Source organism: Bicyclus anynana, chromosome 13 (genome assembly GCF_947172395.1).
Source record: "Bicyclus anynana chromosome 13, ilBicAnyn1.1, whole genome shotgun sequence".
NCBI lineage: Eukaryota > Metazoa > Arthropoda > Insecta > Lepidoptera > Nymphalidae > Bicyclus > Bicyclus anynana.
In genome coordinates, this window is record NC_069095.1 from 10031320 (window position 1) to 10052860 (window position 21541).

The following is a 21541-nucleotide window of genomic DNA, read 5'->3' on the forward strand; positions in this document are numbered from 1 at the left end:
CAGACAAAAATACAGATAAACAGATAGACAAAATTTTAAAAAAGCTTTGGTATAATGTAAATAACTTAATACCTTAATATAAGCACCTTAGAAAATACAGCTATTTTGAAATCAATGACAGACACTTCTATTTAACTTATATGTAATACTAGCGGACGCCCGTGACTTCGTCCGCGTGTAATTCAGTTTTTTACAAATCCCGCGGGAAGCATAGATTTTTCCGGTATGAAAAGTAGCCTTTGTGTTAATATAAAAAATCTGTTTTCATTCAAAATTTCAGCCAAATCGCTTCAGTAGTCGCAGCGCAAACACACACACACCAACTTTCGCCTTTGTAATATTAGTGTTAAGTGTTATCAGTGTGATGTATGGGTAACCCCATGTGAAAATCGAGTCAAATACTTGTTTGAGAACATAACTACATCGAATTTGTAAGCACATTTTCTGTAAACCTTGGAACATTCCTGAAAATGTGCTTCAAATTCAATTTCGCACTTAGAAGCGTCATTGAACATGTGGTTTGGTTTCCACAAAAGACCGAGAAATTCCTCCATATTGGCTTACGAAGTTGAGTGCAAGACGAATTTGCCAATTAGTCGGTTGAATAGCCAGATTTCAAATGCCTTTTAATATTTTGACGCAATACCCCCCCACTAGGTGGACCGAAGACATCAAGCGAGTTGCCGGGAGCCGCTGGATGCTGGTGGCTCGAGACCGATGTGCTTGGAAGTCCATGAAAGAGGCCTATGTCTAGCAGTGGACATATTGATGATGATGAAGAATATTTCAGAGCCCGTCAACCCGCATTAATGCAGCGTCGTGAGTCTAAGCCTCTAAGGTCCTTAAATAACGTGATGGATAGCAGTGGTGGTGATTGTACCATAATTTTGTGGTAGAGGAAACACCTCGAGCAGGTCCCAGGACTTGTGACCTTGGATGTGGATTTAAAGGATCCTTTTAAAATACATTACCACTGAAATGTTCTCCGTCTACATTAAACTATTATTTATGAACAATAATTACACCACAAAACATTATCACAAATATAACTATTGCAAAACACCTCCTTTACTCTTAATTTGTAATCCATTTTTGTACGGAACCTTAAAAACAAGAGGACAATATGCTACAATGTCAGCTGAACACGGTAGGTCATTAGTTTGAAGTCTAGACATTTCCCTTGAGAGCTGAGTTATAAACAGCAGACCGAGTGGTCGAGTCATCGTGAGATAGGGTCCACTTCATGTGAGCAACAGTACCTACTCGCTACACTGATATTACAACAATGAAACATCAATTCTATAGCAACAGTTTTTATAAACATGTTAGATCATTCGACCGATCTTTGCCATAGGGGTAATGTCTAGCGAGCCATGTCCCTAATCAAAATAGTCAAAGTAAATTAAAAAACCAATTTAAAAAATCATAAGAGCCACGCCGGGCAATCTAAACCAAGTCCAACCAGTCCTCTCTTGATTACCATAATACTAACAACTGAGCCAGAGAAGTCAGCGCAGTTGGTAATTAATAATCATTTTCACCCGCGAAAGATGGTAGCACGGTATGGAAGATAACGTGAACAAAGTGACCTAAAGACGTAATAGTTAGTGAAAGACTAAGATTAAGTTATTGGACATTATTTTAGTATTATAATAATATATTATAAGCTTAGGTTAAAGTTAAATTACTAATTAGTCACATAAGTAGGCTAGATCGTAATTTTATGAAGTACCATAATAAAAATTTTAATAAAAAAATACAACCGACTTCAAAACCTAAAAACGTACCCACTAAACTAAAAAGTGAAAAATAACATCATAATATGTTCTACCTGCTGATCAGTATGAAGGCGGTGCTAAGCCGGTGATGTATTAATTCAAGCCATGTGAGAATATATTATAGATTTAGATTTTGCAGACAGTGTTATTTCATGTGGTCCTGTCAGAAATGGCTTTAATTAAGACAACACCGGCTAAGCACCGCCTTCATACTGATCAGCAGGTAGAATATATTATGATGTTATTTTTCACTTTTTAGTTTAGTGGGTACGTTTTTAGGTTTTGAACTCGGTTGTATTTTTTTATTAAAATTTTTATTATTTTTCCATTTTTAGTGTAAAATTTCATCTCAAACGAATACAAATTAATTCTCAGCAATACAAATTAATCAAGCCGAAGCACAAGGTAGCTACCGTAAACCGTTAAGGAGTTCCCTTAATTGACCTTGGTCTTCATCATCAGACCCCAATAACAGACACTATAGGTAGAAAGTTCTCAGCAATACGAATTAATCAAGGCCAAACACAAGGCAGTTACTGTAAACTGTTAAGGAGTTCCCTTAATTGTCCTTGGTCGTCATCACCAAACCCCTAAATGACAGTCACAACCTATCTATGTGGAAAGTTCTCATTAATACAAATTAATCAAGCCCAAACACAAGGTAACTGCTGTAAATCGCCGAGGAGTTCCCTCGTCTGTTTTATGGCTCCATCATCAGATCGACTTTAAACCTTCATGAAATTATAGTGCTTAAAAGTACTAAATGGAAAAGTATACGAACACACTAAACACCCATATAATTTTTGAAAGTTCCCCTCAATTTCTCCAGGATTCCACCATCAGATCTTGACATGATGGCAATGGGACCAAATGGGGGCTATACCGTTTCAAACAAAAAAATTTTTGAAATCGGTCCAGGCGTCTTTGAGTAATCGGTGTACATACATAAAAAAAAAAAAAAAATACCGACCGAATTGAGAACCTCCTCCTTTTTGAAGTCGGTTAAAAAAAAAAGACGGTAGCAGGCAAGCATTTATATCCGGAGTAAAAACATTCCGTGGAACAAGCCAGCTGACCTCAATTTACGAACTAATCTGCTTTCTGCATCAGATTGCAATTTTTTTTTGTGTAATTACTCCGAGGTGACTAGATGAACTAAGCTTTACCAGGTGAGGTATATACAGGATGCTCGGGCCTATTTTCCCTATGAGCTGTGGAAACCCGGTGGATATGACCTCTGCCTCTGATTCTGGAGGGTGTCGGTTCGAATCCGGTCTAGGGCATGCACCTTCAACTTTTCAATTGTGTGCATTTTAAGAAATTAAATATCATGTATCTCAAACGGTGAAGGAAAACATCGTGAGGAAACCTGCATACCAGAGAATTTTCCTAATTCTCTGCGTGTGTGAAGTCTGCCAATCCGCATTGGGCCAGCGTGGTGGACTATTGGCTTAACTCCTATCATTCTAAGAGGAGACTCGAGCTCAGCAGTGAGCCGAATATGGGTTGATAACGAACGAACGATAATACACACACTAATTGTTATGAATGTGTTCTTTACCCTATTTCACTCCCTTTTATATTTTTATTTTCGTGCGTTTTATTAATATACCTAAAATATTAACCAATTTTTTTTATTAAAAATAAAGTTGGTTTATTTAAAATTAATCTATTGATTTAATAATCAATAGATTCATTAACAACCGTACTACAGCGAGACGTGTGGACCAAATTAGGGGGTAATGACACCATTAGTAGCTGTGTCGGGAAGCCTACTCTGGAAAGTGGCGAGATAAAAGGCTTTCTTGAATCCTTTTGAGTTCCGTGCTCTATCGGAAGGGAGCTGGGCGCACCGTTCACAATGGAAAGCGAACAATGACGTCAGATCACGCTCGATACTGCCGGATGTCCTCGAAAATAAAGTTAATGCTTTAAATTTACGAGAAAGCTTCTCTCTCTGGGAAATAATAATAATATGATTATACATAAACGAGGTGGTTAAGTTATTGAAGAGTAAAGCTACTGTACACATGGTCATTTCAAGCACGAAAGCATGCTGCATTATTAGCATGTGTATCGCAACATTGCTATTAATAAGCATGCTTATTTCGAGCTTGCTCAAAAATCAACAGTCGTGCGATTTATGAGCATGCTACTTGCTGCGCGGGTGGAAGGGGGCGTGCTTTTAACGCGTCTGAACAGGTTTGCGTATAGAGTATGCTCGTCGATCAACATTGCTATTCTGTATTCTTTTCACCTTCATCTCATCCTGTCTAACACGATACTATAGACAGAGAGCGATAGATACAAATTAGCATGTGTAATTGGAATGTTTGCTTTGACCATGCTTGTTCAGGAGCATACTTGAAAATAGCATGCTTATTGCCAGCAAACGTAAACTGATGATAAGCATGAGATATGAGATGGCAATAAAATAAGTAATAAGTAGAAAAAATAGAAAATAAGTAGAAAACAAAACTTTATTAGTACTATTTTGAAAAGAATATATTTAACGTGTATGAGAAAGACGATGCGTAAAAACAGTTAAATTTCAATTATTTACGTTTTAGATAAACATAAAGGAAAAGACCACAGTGCAGTACATAGACAAAGCGCATAGGTAAGCTAGCGTTTAATGAAAGAGATCAAAATGTGTAATTACCTATGTATGAAGCAGGTTCTCATTTGTAGGATAGGCAGGTAATACTAATCATCATCATCATCATTATCAACCCATATTCGGCTCACTGCTGAGCTCGACTCTCCTCTCAGAATGAAAGGGGTTAGGCCAATAGTCCACCACGCTGGACCAATGCGGATTGGTAGACTTCACACACGCAGAGAATTAAGAAAATTCTCTGGTAAGCAGGTTTCCTCACGATGTTTTCCTTCACCGTTTGAGACACGTGAAATATAGGTAATACTAATAGTACAAGAGAATAAATTACTTGGAAGTGACTTCGCAAAGTAACTTTGGTCTTTAGCCCTCGCAGGAAACTAAGACGACGAAAGTTTCTTGGGCGTAATGACATTCTTATTGCAGAGTTGGAATATTTCTCTTGTGAAATATTATTAACGGATGAGACAATTTACAATTAACAAACAATTTCGTTTAATTTAACTTTATTTAGACTTGAATCCTCTGGCTTGATTATTTTTAGAAACTACAATCACTAAATGGACTTGGAATTTTCTCAATTCTTGAGATTTGTGGGAGGCCGTAGTTATCACTCTACCGGTAAAGACGTCAAGCGATTTAGCGTTCCGGTACGATGTCGTGTAGAAACCGAAAGGTGTGTGGATTTTCACCCTCCTTCTAACAAGTTAACATGCTTCCATCTTAGATTACATCATCACTTGATACCATCAGGTGGTAGTCAAGGGCTAACTTGTAAAGAGTAAAAAAAAATCTTCGCTTATTTATTTATGCCACCATATCTTTATCAGCCAAATACTATAGGCCCATTACATGGCTATCCATGTGCAAGTCTCCTTTTTTAAAAAAGAGGGAGGATGGCTCCATAATATAATTATATGCCGCTCTATTTCGAGATTCAGGAGTTTCAGCGTTAATAATGTGCCGTTTGTGATATCCGAATCCATTGCCAAATTAATCCAAAGTAAAATATCTTTAAATTTCTTGAATGAATGAAACCCTCAGTAATCAGAATGATCGTTTTCTTGTATAAATATACGCGAGGTGATAGAAACGCCTACATAAATGTTTACTGCAATTCTTCAGAAACGATCTATAGATACAGAACTATTAATGGATAACCAATAACCATACGATTTAAGATCTCGATATAAGTCGTAACATTTACACTTCAGCGGGCCTATTATGTGTCTCGGTGTACCATTCAAAAAATGAGTCACTATAGGTATATAGTTTTTTTCATTTATGTGATCATCTAACATGATTGTTTTAAGTAAATTAACTAAATACTCGTTTTTCATTAAAATAGCGTTTCTGTTGCCACTACTAATGCCACTTTACGTTAAATGACGATAATTATGTCGTTTCGTTAAATTTAAAATGATATATTATTGCAAAAATACGACGAAAAACAATACAGTGACTAATTATTTAAATGGTACACCGAGATACATAATAACCAGGGGCATAGCTACCGCCGTATCAGCCGTATCAAAGATACGAGGCTCTTACATGTAAAATCAAAAATGAAAGACCTTAATAAAAAATGAGTAAAATTTATTTCACCATCTCACCTTCTCTGGTGCTTCCCGAAAGAAAAAACAAAATCATTATTTTGTTTTTTCTTTAGAAATTCTAAAGAAAATCGTATAGAGTTTTTCACTTTAGAAATTACAAAACGGGTTAAACCGAATAATTTTACTAAATTTAAAAATTGGTTTAGCCATTTTTTCAATGTTCCTACACTCGATCAAAAAATAGTTGTATGTCTATTGGGGTCCCCCAATTAATTTGGGTACAGGACCCCTCCAAGGCAAGGCCACTGATAGTAACCCTGCTCATCTATTCCAGACTAAAACTGAATAAACTTATAGTAACATTCGCACTTCTGATCTATTCCAGACTCAGAACTCGAGGAGTTGGGTGAACAGCTGCCCCGGTACCGGCCGGACTCGATCGCGGCGCTGCGGCGACTGACTCGCTTCACGGAGCCCGAGCTCAAACGGCTGTACCGGGGGTTCAAGGCGGAGTGCCCCACCGGCGTGGTCCGGGAGGAGACCTTCAAGCTTATCTACTCACAGTTCTTCCCACAGGGTGGTAAGTTGGAAACCAGAGGATTTGGGTACTAGACAACCTTTGGTTAGATTTTATAAGCCATAACTGCTGTCATACCTGATGGGAGATGGAAAGCCATAAGCATAGGCGTCTAATTGAGGGGACGTGACCACTTCAAATTTTTTAGGAAATATTGAGTAACAGCCAGTTTCTTCATGTAAAGCTAATGTAACAGTAAAAGTAGTAAGTAGTAAAAAAGACCATTTCTTAGTGAAAAAGACCGTCACTTTTGATTTATGACGTTACTTTGACTGTAACTTGCGATGAAGAAACTGAAAAAAGTTTAAGTATATTGAGTATACCAGGAAATAATCCTAGTTACGCCAATGGTCGTAAGCAATGCAGCCTAGGCCAGGTAGAACGCTTTTGACTATAGAAAGCCTTTTGACTTAAAAACACCCATGTTATACCCATGTCATGTAGCAGATGGTAGGGAAATCCACGGTAATGTCCATTGGGCTCGTAAAAACAGTAGAGGAGGTCGAGATAATTATTTGGGAATGATTTGTATTTATACTCTGTTATACAGCAAGAAAAACATCGTGAGGTAACCTGCACACCAGAGAATTTTCGTAATTCTCTGCGTGTGTGAAGTCTGCCAATCCGCATTGGGCCAGCGTGGTGGACTATTGGCCTAACCCTCTCACTCTGAGAAAATTCTCGAGCTCAGCAGTCGAATATGGGTTGATAATGATCAATGAATGATGATAGAGCAAGAATAACAAAACCTTCATTCTGGATTCAAATGAATAAAATTGAAATGCTGATTTAAACATTCATGGTTTATATTTTCTAAATAGACTTAGTTTAGGTCTGGTGGTAAGATAAAGCTATAGCAACTTAATACTACAAGCAAACATCGCTTGAATCGCATAGAATTGATAGCCGCCTTTTTAGAAATCGGTTAACAATGTTTTAGAATCTTTATTCCCAATCATTTCCTTTATTTTATGTATATTAAACGCTACAAATTATATTTGTGTTGAACACCAAGAGAAAGATACGGTATACCTACTTTAAATTATTAATTAATTAATAATGCACATGCAAGGTAAATCTAAAGGTACGTAAATAGATACGTAATAAATTAATAATAATTAGGTATATTTTAACTTTTCTAAATAAAACTTCCGAAAATGCAGGAAATTGTTTTATTCACCTAACACAGAAAACGCCGAACAAGAAGAGCTGAAAGAAGACTACAACAAGGTAGGTAGGTAGATATATTTATTCCTATAGGTACCTACTAAATAAATTAGACTTAGTTACAGTAACGCCAGCATTTTAAACAAAAATATATACATACAGCCGAACATAAAACGTCCTCCTTTTTGGAAGTCGGTTAAAAATAATTTAACAGCCGTAGACAAAGAAAGAAATAGACGAATGACTGGCGTGCCTTTTCAGTCAAAATAATATATTTCAAGTGACTTTTATATCACAACACACAACACTAGGTACTCTGAGTGACTGAACCATTTTTGTCGAGTACGAACGATTTTGGGCGGGAAATCCAAAAATTGTTCTACTTCTACATAAATACTAAAGTAGTCCTTATAGTTATGCAACAAGTGGAGTCTGTAATTTTATGCTCACACTACGTTTTTTTATACTTGCTTGCTGACGCAATTATTTGCAAAGTCCACATACAAGGGAATCCTTTTTTTTGAGAGAATGCGACGAACCAATTCATCTATTATTTTATTTTTCTACGTCAGTGACTACTTATAGGGTATGTGAAGGTCGTCAGGTTTATTAGCCATATTGTGTCATGCCATGAAGACGAAAACTTATAGAGAAATTCTATCAGCGCCATTAAAACTATTTTTAGTCTTGGTCGATAGATCGCCATCTCTTGCAACCTTGTAATACTATCTCGAGTCCCACGGTTCAAGTTGATACCTAAAAATCTACGAGATGGCGTTGCAAGCATAAAATATAATAAGTTTATACAAACTGCCCAAGTGCGAGTCGGTCTCGCGCACGTTGGGTTTTGTATGATTATATTATTATATCTAACAAAACAGCAAAAATACTACGTTTGTTGTATGAGTGATGAGTCCTCTTAAATATATATTTAATTTTAGTTGAGCAGCAACAGAAATACATCATCTGTCTAATTCGTGAGCCGAATATGGGTTGTTAATGATGATAAAAAATAATTTTAAAACATTACCCAAAAGCTTGAGTCACGAAACAAACGACGATACTCGTATTTCGCAAACCGTGTTCCCGAGAGTCGCTCGACGCGTAGTGGCTGCCACTCGTAATGCTTGAGCACAGCTTGAAAGTCACTCCGCAACTTTGAGAACTTGCAAGATGCATTTTCCTCGCGACGTTTATTGAGTTTTTTTCAGTTCCTTTCGGATTTTTATGACAAAGTTACACTAGGTGTTGGAATTTAACACCTACAAATGCATATTACTTGCGGACGCCCGTGACATCGTATGCTTGGAAACACTAAAATTCTAAAACAATATAAAAACTACACGTATAAACCTTCTTATTAAATCACAAAACAAAAAAACCGTTTTAAAATCCGCTGCGTAGTTTAAAAGATTTTCTCAGTTGGACGGGAAGACGTTTTGTTTAATGAACATTAATTAGAAACTTTTTACCTTCAAGTAGTTTTTAAATCTGTTTATTGATGGCGCCACTTTGAAAGCCGTCCCGCGGCTAAAATCTGAACTGATTTTATAGCGCCTTACACAAATGACAATAAGACCACCATTACCAAATAGGGATGATGATAGTTTTTTAAATTGTATATAAATTAAGAGTAAGCTAATAGTAAAGCAATTTTGTAAAAGGAACAGGGTATCTGCGATCATTACTTTCAGAGCTACAGGGATTTAAAGAGTCAGATTTGCGGCGCTGCCGCGGATCCCTGAAAAACGCCCCATACAAAATGGCACGAACTAATGACGTCGTAGGTAATGATTAGATTTGTATGTGCGTTCAAACAAAATTACTAATATCTTTGTTATTTGTGCGTTTATAGTTCATTTATTAAAAAATACCACATTTAATGATAAAACTGTGTGAATTTTCATCTAATTGCGATAAAAGATTTTTAATAGATTTTGAAATTATATTATCTCATTTATTTTGCAAATATCCAGACAATCTTTGCTTTTCATGAATAAATTAGTTAACATTGACCCTATTTAGCCGAATTTATCATAAAAATCAATATATTCAAACCTAGTCATCATACCCATTGCAATGAGCGCCATTAAGACAATCGCGCCGCGTCTACGGGACTTGTTTTGTGGCGTGGAGTCTATTTATTCCTACAATTTTAAAACAAACTGGCCGATTTCGTAATGCCAAACTGCCAAACGTTTTCGTAAGAACGAAAAACGTAGACAGAGAATGTAATAGACGAAGACATAGCATCCACCGCATTCCATAAAAAAAGAACAACTTACGCGGAAACCCTGCAAAGAAACGAAACAAATTAAGTATAAGTAACCCTAACGTACTGTGTTAACCTAGATGTTAACCAGTTATCATAGTTAGCTGAGAAAATTGTACTTACAGTGTGTTGCGACGTAAAAATCACGCCAATATCGAATATTTATAACGGACAATCAGTCTACTATTCTTTCTTCGACTACGACCAAAAATCACTGTCTCATCAAAAGTCCATTATTAATAGGTATTTTATAACAATGAGATTTTAGGATTAGAAACTGCTGTGTTGCCAGTAACGAATTCTCAATTTACCAAGGCCGAAAAAAATCTTTAAGCGAATATAACAACCATTGTTCCCAACAAAGCAACGAATTAACGGATAACGTTTGCCGAAAAAAATCGAGAGCCTGCAAACGTAGACGAAATAAATGCAAAGGCAATGGGATTGGATATATTGTGAAGATAAAAAACGCTAATATGATCTCGAATAAACAATCAATAGATTAAATTATTATTAATTTATTATTAGGTAGGTACATGGTCCACAGACTTAATAAGTCGAGTTATTATTATGAATGAATGATTGAACTAATTGAATCATAATGAATGATATAAAAATGTGTCTTTTATTTTCATGTTACCGATATTAATGATTGCTAAAAAATAGATAAAAATGTTTAAAAAAATATAAAAAAGTGTGTGTCAGCTCCGACGCACGAATGGAGTTTACTCTTTCAGATCGACTGTCTAAATAGGTGTATGTTGCCCCGCAGCATACACTATGTACGTCTCAATACTTACGCCTGAAAAGTGAAAGGTGCGCAACCGAGGAGCAGCGCATGTGCACGCTGTTGGCGGCAGCGCACGGTGAAAGGTGCGCAGAATAGGTTGTGCACAAAAACGCAACGCTGTCGTTCGTTCATCGACTTTACTGCCCATATTTTTTTTCATACTGGGGGCTATATATGAAAAATCGATTCTTAGGGAGTAAACTCCAAAAAATATTATTTAGACTTTTTCAATAACCTTATGTATTATTTATTGGTTTTCAATTAAAAGTGTAGGTATACCCTATATCTAGGTTGGTTTATCATAGGTAAAACTAGAATAAAAAAATTAATATTGGAAATGTTAGCAAGAATGTTTTCTAGCTAATATTATAATTTATGACGAACCATACGCCACTTGCTTAGATAGAAAAGGGTTCGCCACCCCTGCTACAAACTTTGAAAATTAAATGAGCCACGTGACACAAGATTGGCACATTATTTTCCACGTTATTTTGTATACCTACTTACGTGCTATGTTATTTATTTAAGCTATGTTGCTTAAATAAATGACGCAAATTCACGTTTCGTAACAACCCTTCAAAATACCCTAAAGGTTTCTCATTTCTGTAAAACCATCCACCTAGGTACATAAATAGATAGGTAAACTTGATCGAATGACGCACAAACCAACCCACAAGTTTTAAATGGAGAGAGAAAGAATACCTATACACAGGAAGCAAACATTCATATTTTAATACCCTTGAATGTGTTTTAGCTCAGGCGAATTATGTATTTGGTTGATATTCTTAAAGAAAGAAATTGTAATCAGATTTCACGTTTCTTCCAGTTTTTAAATTCAACGTCCATTACGAAAATCCTACTAATATTATAAACGCGAAAGTTTGTATGGATGTATGTTTGTTTATCACTCTTAAAGGCCGTTACTACTGAAGCGATTTGGCTGAAATTTGGAATGGAAATAGATTTTACTTTGGATTAACACATAGGCTCGGGAATCAATGGATTTTTCTCGAAAAATCCATTGATTCCCGAGCTTTGCGAAAACCTGATGAATTTGATGATATGAATGTTTGTAACTCTTTCACGCCTCGACTACTGAAAATACTCGCCGAATACTCGCCGAATCACCTGAAATGTGAAGTAGAAATAGATTATAGTCTGTATGAACACATGGGCTACTTTTTATCCCGGAAAATCCATGGTTCCCGAGGGATTTGTGAAAAACTAAATTCCACGCGGACGATCTCGCGGGCGTCCGCTAGTTATCGATATGAATGGATTAATTTCATTTCAAATGTCAGACGAATTTATTCAATAACGGGCTTAATAATAAAGACTATTATGAGAGGTTAAAAAAAAAATCATGTGATATTGATGGAAACCTTAATAAAATAGTGGCAAAAAGCGCACGTAGTCAAATTTTGACACATGAAAAATTAAATTTTTATAATATAAAAATTCTCTAACAATCTGCAATAACTGAAAGTTTATTGAAAATTCTTTACAATCTGTTGTGCCAAGAGTGTCTAGGCAAGAAGGCATTGTAGAACCTACTTAACGAATTCCATTTATACCAGCCGTCCATTTCTGAATCGTTGGATGGCAAAAGCTTCGCGAAAGTATTTAGAATTTATTATTTTCGACCTTTGCCTAACAAAACACGTCCAAGTTTTACGATCTTTTTTCACATTACAGATGTTACCAAACAGTTATAAACGTTGCGAATTCAAAATTGAGAGAGGATACGTGTCTAATTTACATTGTTATTGCTTATAATAAAATCTGTGTTCCAGTTGGCACTAAAAATAAAGCAAAAATTACTTTGTAAATACAATCGATGTAAAAATATATTACGTAGGTGCTGTAGATATGAACGTCACCTCCTAATGATTTTACATTTATTTCGTAGCTGTTCATTACGAATATTATATAAAGTTTAAACGGGTACATACTACGATAAAAAGACGAGATTGTTGAAAAAACGTGAGGTTGTTGAAAAAAGAGAAAAAAGAACAAGAAAGAGGGTAGATCGATTCTGCCCCTAACAGCTGATGCCAACTTCACATCTCGCAAACTTCAGTCCCGTCGTGACCACGATCCATGCAACTGGGTCGAAATATCGACATATTTCCGTTCACGTGGCATTATATCACCTTTGTCTTCTTTTATTCATCCTCTCTAACAGCCAGTTTCTTCATGTAAAGCTAAAGTAACAGTAAAAGTAGTAAGTAGTAAAGAAGTCTTTATTTTTCCGTGATTAAGACCGCCACTTTTGCTTTAAGACATTACTTTGACTGTTACTTACGATGAAGAAACTGGCCGTAAGTGCCCAAACTATTTTTCCCCAACCCAAAGCATTTCTCGATTTTGGTCACATCTTCTTTTATACCACAACGTACTATACACGACCCATATTCAGTGATACTCCATTCATTTTCCTCAATGCTCTCATCCCCAAATTATTGCTGTAAATACACTACGCCCAGTGGCGTAGAGTGCCTTGTATCCCTGCCATGTAACAAAATTAGTTGGAGGCCCTATAGATGAGCGACATATCCCGAAATATCTCTTGAGTTTTGATTTACTGATAACTCTTTTACCACAATGTAAAATTGGTACTAAAATGTTTGTAGTAATATAATATACATAAATAATACACAAGATGTAATATTGTTGGGTTCTAGTGTGGGAACATTAAAATATTGTGGATTGAATTTTATCAATTCTTGCTTTCACACATAGGGGGCCCCTATAGGTCGGGGCGCCATGTCCTTGATACGGCTGATACGGCGGTAGCTACGCCCCTGGCTTCTCCTTTAAGTGTTTCGCACTTACTACACGAAGCTGATTAGTTGTCAATAGCCAAACATACTGTATAATCGTTTATCCTACTAAAAACAAAAAAAAATATGTAACTAACTAAACTTCGTAAATTCAAAGTTAAATTCAAATTCATTTATTTCAAATTAGGCATAATTTACAAGTAGTTCCGAAAAGTCAGGTATATTATTAGTTAATGGTGATAATATTAATAAGTCGAACGCTTAGACTTAATGTCAAGCAGATTTCTTGACTCTTCTCGTATAATCTACCATTATACGAGAAGAGTCCACAACAAACTCAGCCAGGTTTTTTCTTTATTGGTCTATCACCATTTAACAATAGGCATTAATGCAGCCATTCATAAAGTGCGTTTAATTTCCAAGCTTTTCTATCATGCCCCTTGTAAAAACGTATGCATACATTCAAAGTAGGTACCAACCTAAAATTATTGTTTAGTCTATATAAATATTCCTCTCCATCCGTTTTTTTTAACTTATTGTGTTACTAATGTACATAATAAGTACAAATTATTATTATGTAGCAAAGAATACAATATAATTATTATTAATATGTAGTAAGCTCAGGTAGTAGGTAATAGATATTATGGCTAAACTGACAATAGGGATGTACGAATAAATATCGCATTTGCTCCGCCGGCTACTCTTGAACCTAACACACAAACTTTTAAAATTTTATCTACCTACTCAATAGACAAAATAACGAAGAAACCCGAAATATCGGCCTATATTTTGATAGGTAAATTCCGTACTAAAATGACTTTTACTGAATCGTTAAAATGAGTGCTTTGATGATGAGACCCTATTCACAACAGTAATTTTAAGTAAAAATTTGCGTACCTAAGTAAACAATTTCTTAAAAACTCTTTAAAAAACGTTGGCTACCGATTTTAACTGATTTTAAATTATCGTCAAAAGTACATCACTAAAGTAACAAGAGGCAGCCCTACCGCTTATTCGAATTTCAAATATTAGGTTGGCACCATTTATCGGAAGCAAATCAATAAAATATTTTTTTAGAGAAAGATACTAAATACAGATATTAATAAAGGTAATTTATTTCAAATTTAACATTACAAAAATTACTTTGTTCTTTTCCTTTTAACTTAGATAGTTATAAAATACGAAAAATATAGCTGATTGATTTCGATAACAAAAAGTAGCTTAACAACCTTAGTAATTTGTTGTGAAATAATAAAAATATAGTTTCATCAAATGAAAATATACACACAAAGAACTTTCTTTTAGTCATAGTTACACCATGAAAGGAGTTTCAACTCTTTATTTTAATGCTACAACACCCAGAACCCTGTGCGCAGAAGCGCGCCAATATTACTCTGTGTTGCGCATGTTGGCAGCATTGACTGTTTCCTCCAAGCCACTCGATCGAGTAGACGCCGCCATTACCTTACCACGCTACCGGATCTGTCATAGCAAATCAAATAGTTTTCGTGCATTTATAATAATCAGTGAAGTTCTTTGCCGTGTTCATAGAAATCAATATATAAATAATTTCAAGGCAAGATGTCTGACGAGAAAAAGGTACATATTATTCTATAGTATCAGATAAAAGCGTGTAACTATTATGAGACGAAACAGACATGGCGTTCTCAATGCAATGTGGTTATTTTGTTCATCATATTATCTTGTGACTGTGTATCTTACATTTACAACGAAGTGAATCCGTATTCGATTTGTTTTCAGGGCGAAACCGAGCACATTAATTTGAAAGTCTTAGGGCAGGATAACGCTATAGTGCAGTTCAAAATTAAGAAACATACACCTCTCAGAAAGTTGATGAATGCATACTGTGATCGAGCGGTAAGTGTCCTCTAATTATCCTATAATTGTCAAGGTTTACCTATTGTCCTACTCAATATAGAACATTTCTCTTGAAAAAGTAAAAAAACTACAATTAAAGCTAACGAACTGTGTCTGACCAAACGCCGGTTTAAATGCCATTGTTTTATTTTAATTCGTTTGAAATTTAAATAGTACCTACTGTTTGAAGTAATAATCAATATAGTTTAGTATATATACGTACACTAAATACCGTTATACAGTATCAATAACAAATACTGCTGGACATGCACAGTTATCATTTTAGCCTATTCTGGTTATTATTTAAGCTAACGCTAACGAATACATTAATAAAAGTCAAGACATTTTAATCATCCAATGATTAGCCATATACATTATTATTTTTTTCACAAATCTGCTAAAATGATATTGTGAAGTGAGATTTGCTTATCTCAGATGGATTGGAAGGATATATTATTTCAATATTTAATCGGCTATCAATTTTCAACCTTTTACACCACTCCATTCTTCTGAGAGAGGTGATTTGGAGTTCAGACCAACAATTGAACATTATTAGATATTATGCATACAAAATCACCACAAAAAGTGATCCGAATTTCGCTACTCCACTGTCTCCACTCCACACACGCACAATTTTGTGTTAATTACATTATTTATGTATAAATAGTTTTTACTCTTTGTGAACACACAACTCGATATTGTAGACAATATTTTGGTTTATTATGTTTATATAACTGTTGTTGTTTAATATGTGAGTAAATGAAATCAAAATTGCCTTAGTTTTGATGCCCTAGAGAAATGTCTTTATAAAAATCACTTGTTCAGACCCACTATGATGGTATAATACAGGGCTCCCTATACTACTGTCACAGATTTATATAGAAAAGGACTGTTTGACCACTTAACAATCTCCATATCGTCAATTGCTTTCTGGAGTAATTTTACAGATTTTCCATTCCAGACTATTATCTATATTCTACTTATTTTCTCCTCTGTACTTCTGGGTCAAATGTTATCTCATGAATAAACAACAACTTCTCGTTATTCAGCATTTATAAGTGCATTATAATTGCATAGTCCTGCTGGAGTGTATTGGACACTGCACAGCATATGCCTTGTATTCAGAGCAGATTACAGGTTATAGAGGCTTTCACCAAAGCAAAGGGGTAGGGGGTAGGGTAGGGATAAGCGAAGCTTGAGTGGGTCCGCTAGTGTTGTATAATATTAACTTTTGGTTCCTTTGTTTGTAGTGAAACTAGTCAATCTACTCGAAATGATTACTTAGCTGTTATAGATAGATGAATCTATCATTGTTGTTGACTCTGGGAATCATGCATCTGACCCATATCTATTAAACAGATTTATCATTGCCATCTGGCATCTGAAACTAACACAGCAGGAGATGTTTATAAATAGTGGTATAAAATATTACTATTGTCATTATCAGCTTATTTGAATAGCCGATTACAGGACTCTGGATGACCTAATAATTTTAAATAATTATATAAAATAATTGGAATCACTCAATCTGTGGTGTTTGGAAGTTTACAAGAGGGCTTTGTCCAGCAGTGGACATTTATCGGCTGATTAAGATGATGTTGATGACTAGTACCAGGCCTCTTTGCATAATAGAGGGGGGATTTGGATATACCCAACATGCTGCTGTGGTTCTTTTCAATCTCAGGCTTAGGGTGATAATATAAGATTTTTAATCACTATCAGATTTTCAAGATAATGAACTAGATGGCTTTCAACTTGCTCTCCAAAGTACTGGACTGAGCATTTAATGTAAGAAAAAAACTTGGTATTCTAACGGGAGTCAATATTTATTGACTCTTATATTTAAACATAAGGTGATGTGGTGATGCCATTGTCAATGAATATATTCATCAATGGCTACGTTCCCTGCCCATTTCCATTTTTCTCCAGGCAGTTCAAGTCTCAACATGCTACACTCCATTGCATATTAACACTACACAATTTTTTCTTAGTTAGCTGAAAGCAAATACACAATAGAAATCGGGTATCTGTGTTCTTAATAAAACCAGAATCTCAATTTCTACTTTCTAAATTCAAGACTAAGCAGCCTAAATAGGAACATATTGGTGAATTCTTGTGCTACAAGAACACTAACCTCTGTACTATAATAGAGACAATGCCCTAGTACAGTCAACAGCAACTAATCAATTCTTATTTAATTTAGAAAACTTCCCATTCAATATCAAATCACTATGAAGCTAGATAAGTTTCACAGACCCCGCTTGCACATTGTGAACCCCCATTTTATTTGTCACACCAATATAGGGATCCACCTGGACAACATTTGAAAATTTGTGCTTCTATGCTAGTAGTTTTAAGAAATATTGATATTATATAAATACATCTATACATATTTATTTCCAGGGTCTATCAATGCAAGTAGTCCGATTCAGATTTGACGGCCAGCCTATCAATGAAAATGACACACCTACATCACTGGAAATGGAAGAGGGTGACACAATAGAGGTGTACCAGCAACAGACGGGTGGCACTCTAGTGTAAATTGTATAATAAGGAACTGTCCAGTTATGGGAAGATTGACCCATCTCAAAAGTTTAACATTAAGTTAATATTAATTACCTACATTATTAATTATCTGTGAAGTGTTTAATTTCTGAGACGCAATGTCTTAATTGATATTTTTCTTCTCATGATGTCTCTGAAATTCAAAAACAACATTGGTGTGTGTAAATTATTTTGACCTGGCACTATAAGACATTTTCACACACATATCTGTGTGTGTTGTGTCTATGAAGCCAAAGAAATACATTTCACTAAAATGTGACTGAATATGACATTTTGCATTCATTCATGTGCCAAGTACAAATAATTTAAATATACAAAACAATGGATTCTGAACTGTTTTGGTTTCAAAGACACCTTTTGCCTATTATTTGTTTTTTTTTCTACCCAAATGTGTCTCGGAAATTTAAAAACTAAAGTAAGTGGGTAAACTTTGAGATAAACCAAAATGATTTCAGGTGACTTCATTATAATTCCATTGTGATAATTTAAGTTAACGCGTTTACAAACAGACAGTATTTTGAATGCTGAATCGTTTAGGCATTATGACAAGTGTTTATGTGGATAACTAATTTATTGGACCTTTGTCCATCTTACTATCATCGCTGATCAATGTTATACCTATCTATTGGAATTAAAATAAAAGTAAATGTATTGCAATTGGTTTTTATTTTTGCTCTCACCATTCTATACCGCTTACAAAAAGTCTGTATTTTAAATGCTGAATCTTTAATAAATAGGATGGTTTTTTATGTGGATAACTGTAATTTATTGAATCTGTGTCCATCTATCTCACTTGTCATCTCTGATTCATGTTGTACCTATCTATTGGAAGTAAATAAAAGTAAATGTATTAAATGATTGTTTTTTTTTATTTTACTTTCACCGTTGTATATGGTGCCTTTATGTAAATAATTAACTATCTTCTAATCAGAGAGATGTTTAATTTACGTCTTGGTTTTATATGGCGTGACGTAATTTGATGAGTCATTTCTATAAATATTTCACAATAATTTATTAAAGGCGTGTGCACATTAGTAGTTACAAAGTAGTGCATAGCATCTCTATTTACATGCCTGCTTGCCTACACAGAACAACTGAATATATGTAGTTAGTAGGTTGTCCAAAAATTTCCAGGCCTAACATGTGACCATGACCAACGACTTATCTCGTGAAGAGAAATAGACAAATCAATGTCAACCATTAGATTTTAAAAAGTACGGTTCGTTTATAAACGGATGATGAAACATTTTAAATTACATTACATACAGGGTCTAAGCATACAACACATGTGCGTTTTACTTTACATTACGGCACATGTGCGTAATGAGATTCATTACAATATTTAAATTGGTGAAATAAGATATACTTTACGAGCATATGTGTTATAATTACTTACCTGCCTTTTATAAAATTCAAAAGATTACAGTAAGTAGGTATGTTTTGAATTTTATTCTATTTATTTTCGAACATTTTGAATAATTTATTTTTCCCCAATGAAAGAAAAAAAAAATTTATAAGTACTGAGATAATACCTAAATACTGTGTAATTTTGACCGATTTCAATAAAGGAGTGAGCTTCTGTGTTCGGCTATAGCCTGTAGGTAGACGTATGTTTTTGTTTTATATGTGTTAAGCTTCAGGTTCACCGATATATAAAATTTTAGGCTCAGCGACTAAATATACGTTTCATAAAACGAATGCAGACGATGCGAAATTGGCGCTCCGTTCCATGACTTTGTACCTTTCTAAAATCATAAAATTTGTGACAGGTAAAGTATCTCTATTTGTCTAAATGTCTGTTTTATCATCATAGGTATGTAACTAACTTTTATTTTTAAGAAATCAAAGATGCTCTAACAAATTTCCATAGTTATGTAATTTTTAACCGTTAACCTAGGTAGGTACCTAGATAGGTTTACCTATTTAAATTTAACAGATTAAAAGGTGGTTCTCAATTCAATGCGTAATTACATTATTGTAATACAGAAATATTTTCTTGAAAATTGATGTTTAAAAATTACATTTGGTGTTACTTGGTTCATTATTTTTTTATTTTTATAGCCAACACGGCGCAATACGCACACTACGTGTTCAACACATTGGACCAAGATCGGAGCGGGCTGCTAAGTTTTGAGGTAAATTTATCGAACAAACCCTTGTATTATCTAGTCAGTGTTTATTATTTTTATAAGTTAAAGTAGATAATTTTATGCGTGTGTCTTAGGCTCATCCTACTCAAGCGGGCTATAAACGGTCAGTTTTAACTATATGTATGGTTGCTGGTAGGTCCTTTACAGTTTTATTCAAGGATATTTCGATTTCATTTTACATTCTCAGTTTTTAATTTTGCCTACAACTGTTTTAACTGTACATATAGTTAGTAAATAAATGTCTGTAGCCCAAATAGTAGGTACAGGTAGTTAATAGGTACCTACCAGCGGCGAAGAGTTTATACAGGCCGATTCCCACCGTGTTATCTTTTAAAAATCCATATCCATTGTTATGAATATTTATGTATGGATGTATGAGAAACCTTGAAAATTGTCTTTTCTTTGGGACGCGGCTTGCCTTCGTCAAAATTCCATACTTCGCCACTGGTACCACCTACTATTAGAATACGAAAACCAACTTGGATTGTTTCATCGTTAGGGAAATACACACAGAGTTCTTGAAACGCAGTGGATCTATTTGGCAATTAATTTCATAAAGCTCATCGTTAGGCAAATACACACAGAGTTCTTCAAATGCAGTGGATCTATTTGGCAATTGATTTAATAAAGCTCATCGTTAGGCAAATACACACAGAGTTCTTGAAACGCGCGTCCGTGATAACTACTGCTTACATTTGCATCCTGTGACTGGGTTACTCGTGATACCGAATCGGCTCGTGTTTAATGTTAACCAAACCTAGTTTTATAAGTAAAATAAAAATATACATAATAGATAGGTATATTATCTGTGGACCTTACCGTGGACGCAGGTTTTTATACGTATTTTAACATGCTTATTTCATTACAGGAGTTTGTTACGGGTCTTTCAATATTATCAAGAGGTACTTTAGAGGAGAAGTTGCGGTGGACATTCTCGTTGTATGACATTAACGGCGACGGATACATAACAAAGGAAGAAATGACGGAAATTGTGACTGCAATCTATGACCTAATGGGCAAAATCGTAGAGCCGATGGTTGATGATGAAGTAGTCCGAGACAAGGTGGAAAGGCTATTCCAGGTGAGTAAAACTTTATAGATTTATCGAGAGTAATTTTAAACTACCTATCAAACTATATTAAATACTTGATTTGGTCTTCCAAACATATAGGTATCTAAATAAACTACGTATTAGTATCTAAATTGTATAATATTTTATGGAGCCGACTACAAACACGTATATCAGTTATATTTATTTTAACACAAAATTACTAAACCGATTTTCTATTATAATTTAATGGATTTATTTTATTGCATTCTGGCAGTAAGTAAACTCTTTAAAACGAAAAAAGAATTTTCAGAATTGGTTAGTAAATGTTATGTAAAACGATGTTATGAGGTAACAAAC

General features: G+C 34.8%; 2 protein-coding genes across 2 annotated transcripts in view; both read left to right on the forward strand.

Moving 5' to 3' along the window:
- LOC112048104 (Kv channel-interacting protein 1) overlaps positions 1 to 21541 on the forward strand; it is a 294729-nt gene that overhangs the window by 263889 nt on the left and 9299 nt on the right. Inside the window, exons 3-5 of the mRNA XM_052885163.1 lie at positions 6337 to 6531; positions 20045 to 20118; positions 21002 to 21214. Of these exons, the coding sequence (XP_052741123.1) occupies positions 6337 to 6531; positions 20045 to 20118; positions 21002 to 21214 (482 nt within the window). The remainder of the gene's footprint in view (positions 1 to 6336; positions 6532 to 20044; positions 20119 to 21001; positions 21215 to 21541) is intronic.
- On the forward strand, positions 14969 to 18838 carry LOC112048090 (small ubiquitin-related modifier 3). Its single transcript, XM_024085468.2, has 3 exons — positions 14969 to 15139; positions 15302 to 15418; positions 17822 to 18838. Exons 1-3 carry the CDS (start codon positions 15122 to 15124, stop codon positions 17957 to 17959), a joined length of 273 nt encoding a protein of 90 aa, XP_023941236.1. The 5' UTR covers positions 14969 to 15121; the 3' UTR covers positions 17960 to 18838.

Coding starts and splice junctions, on each gene's coding strand:
- LOC112048090 (XM_024085468.2), top strand. Junction 15,419..17,821: donor ATGCATACTGTGATCGAGCG/GTAAGTGTCCTC, acceptor ATTTATTTCCAG/GGTCTATCAATGCAAGTAGT.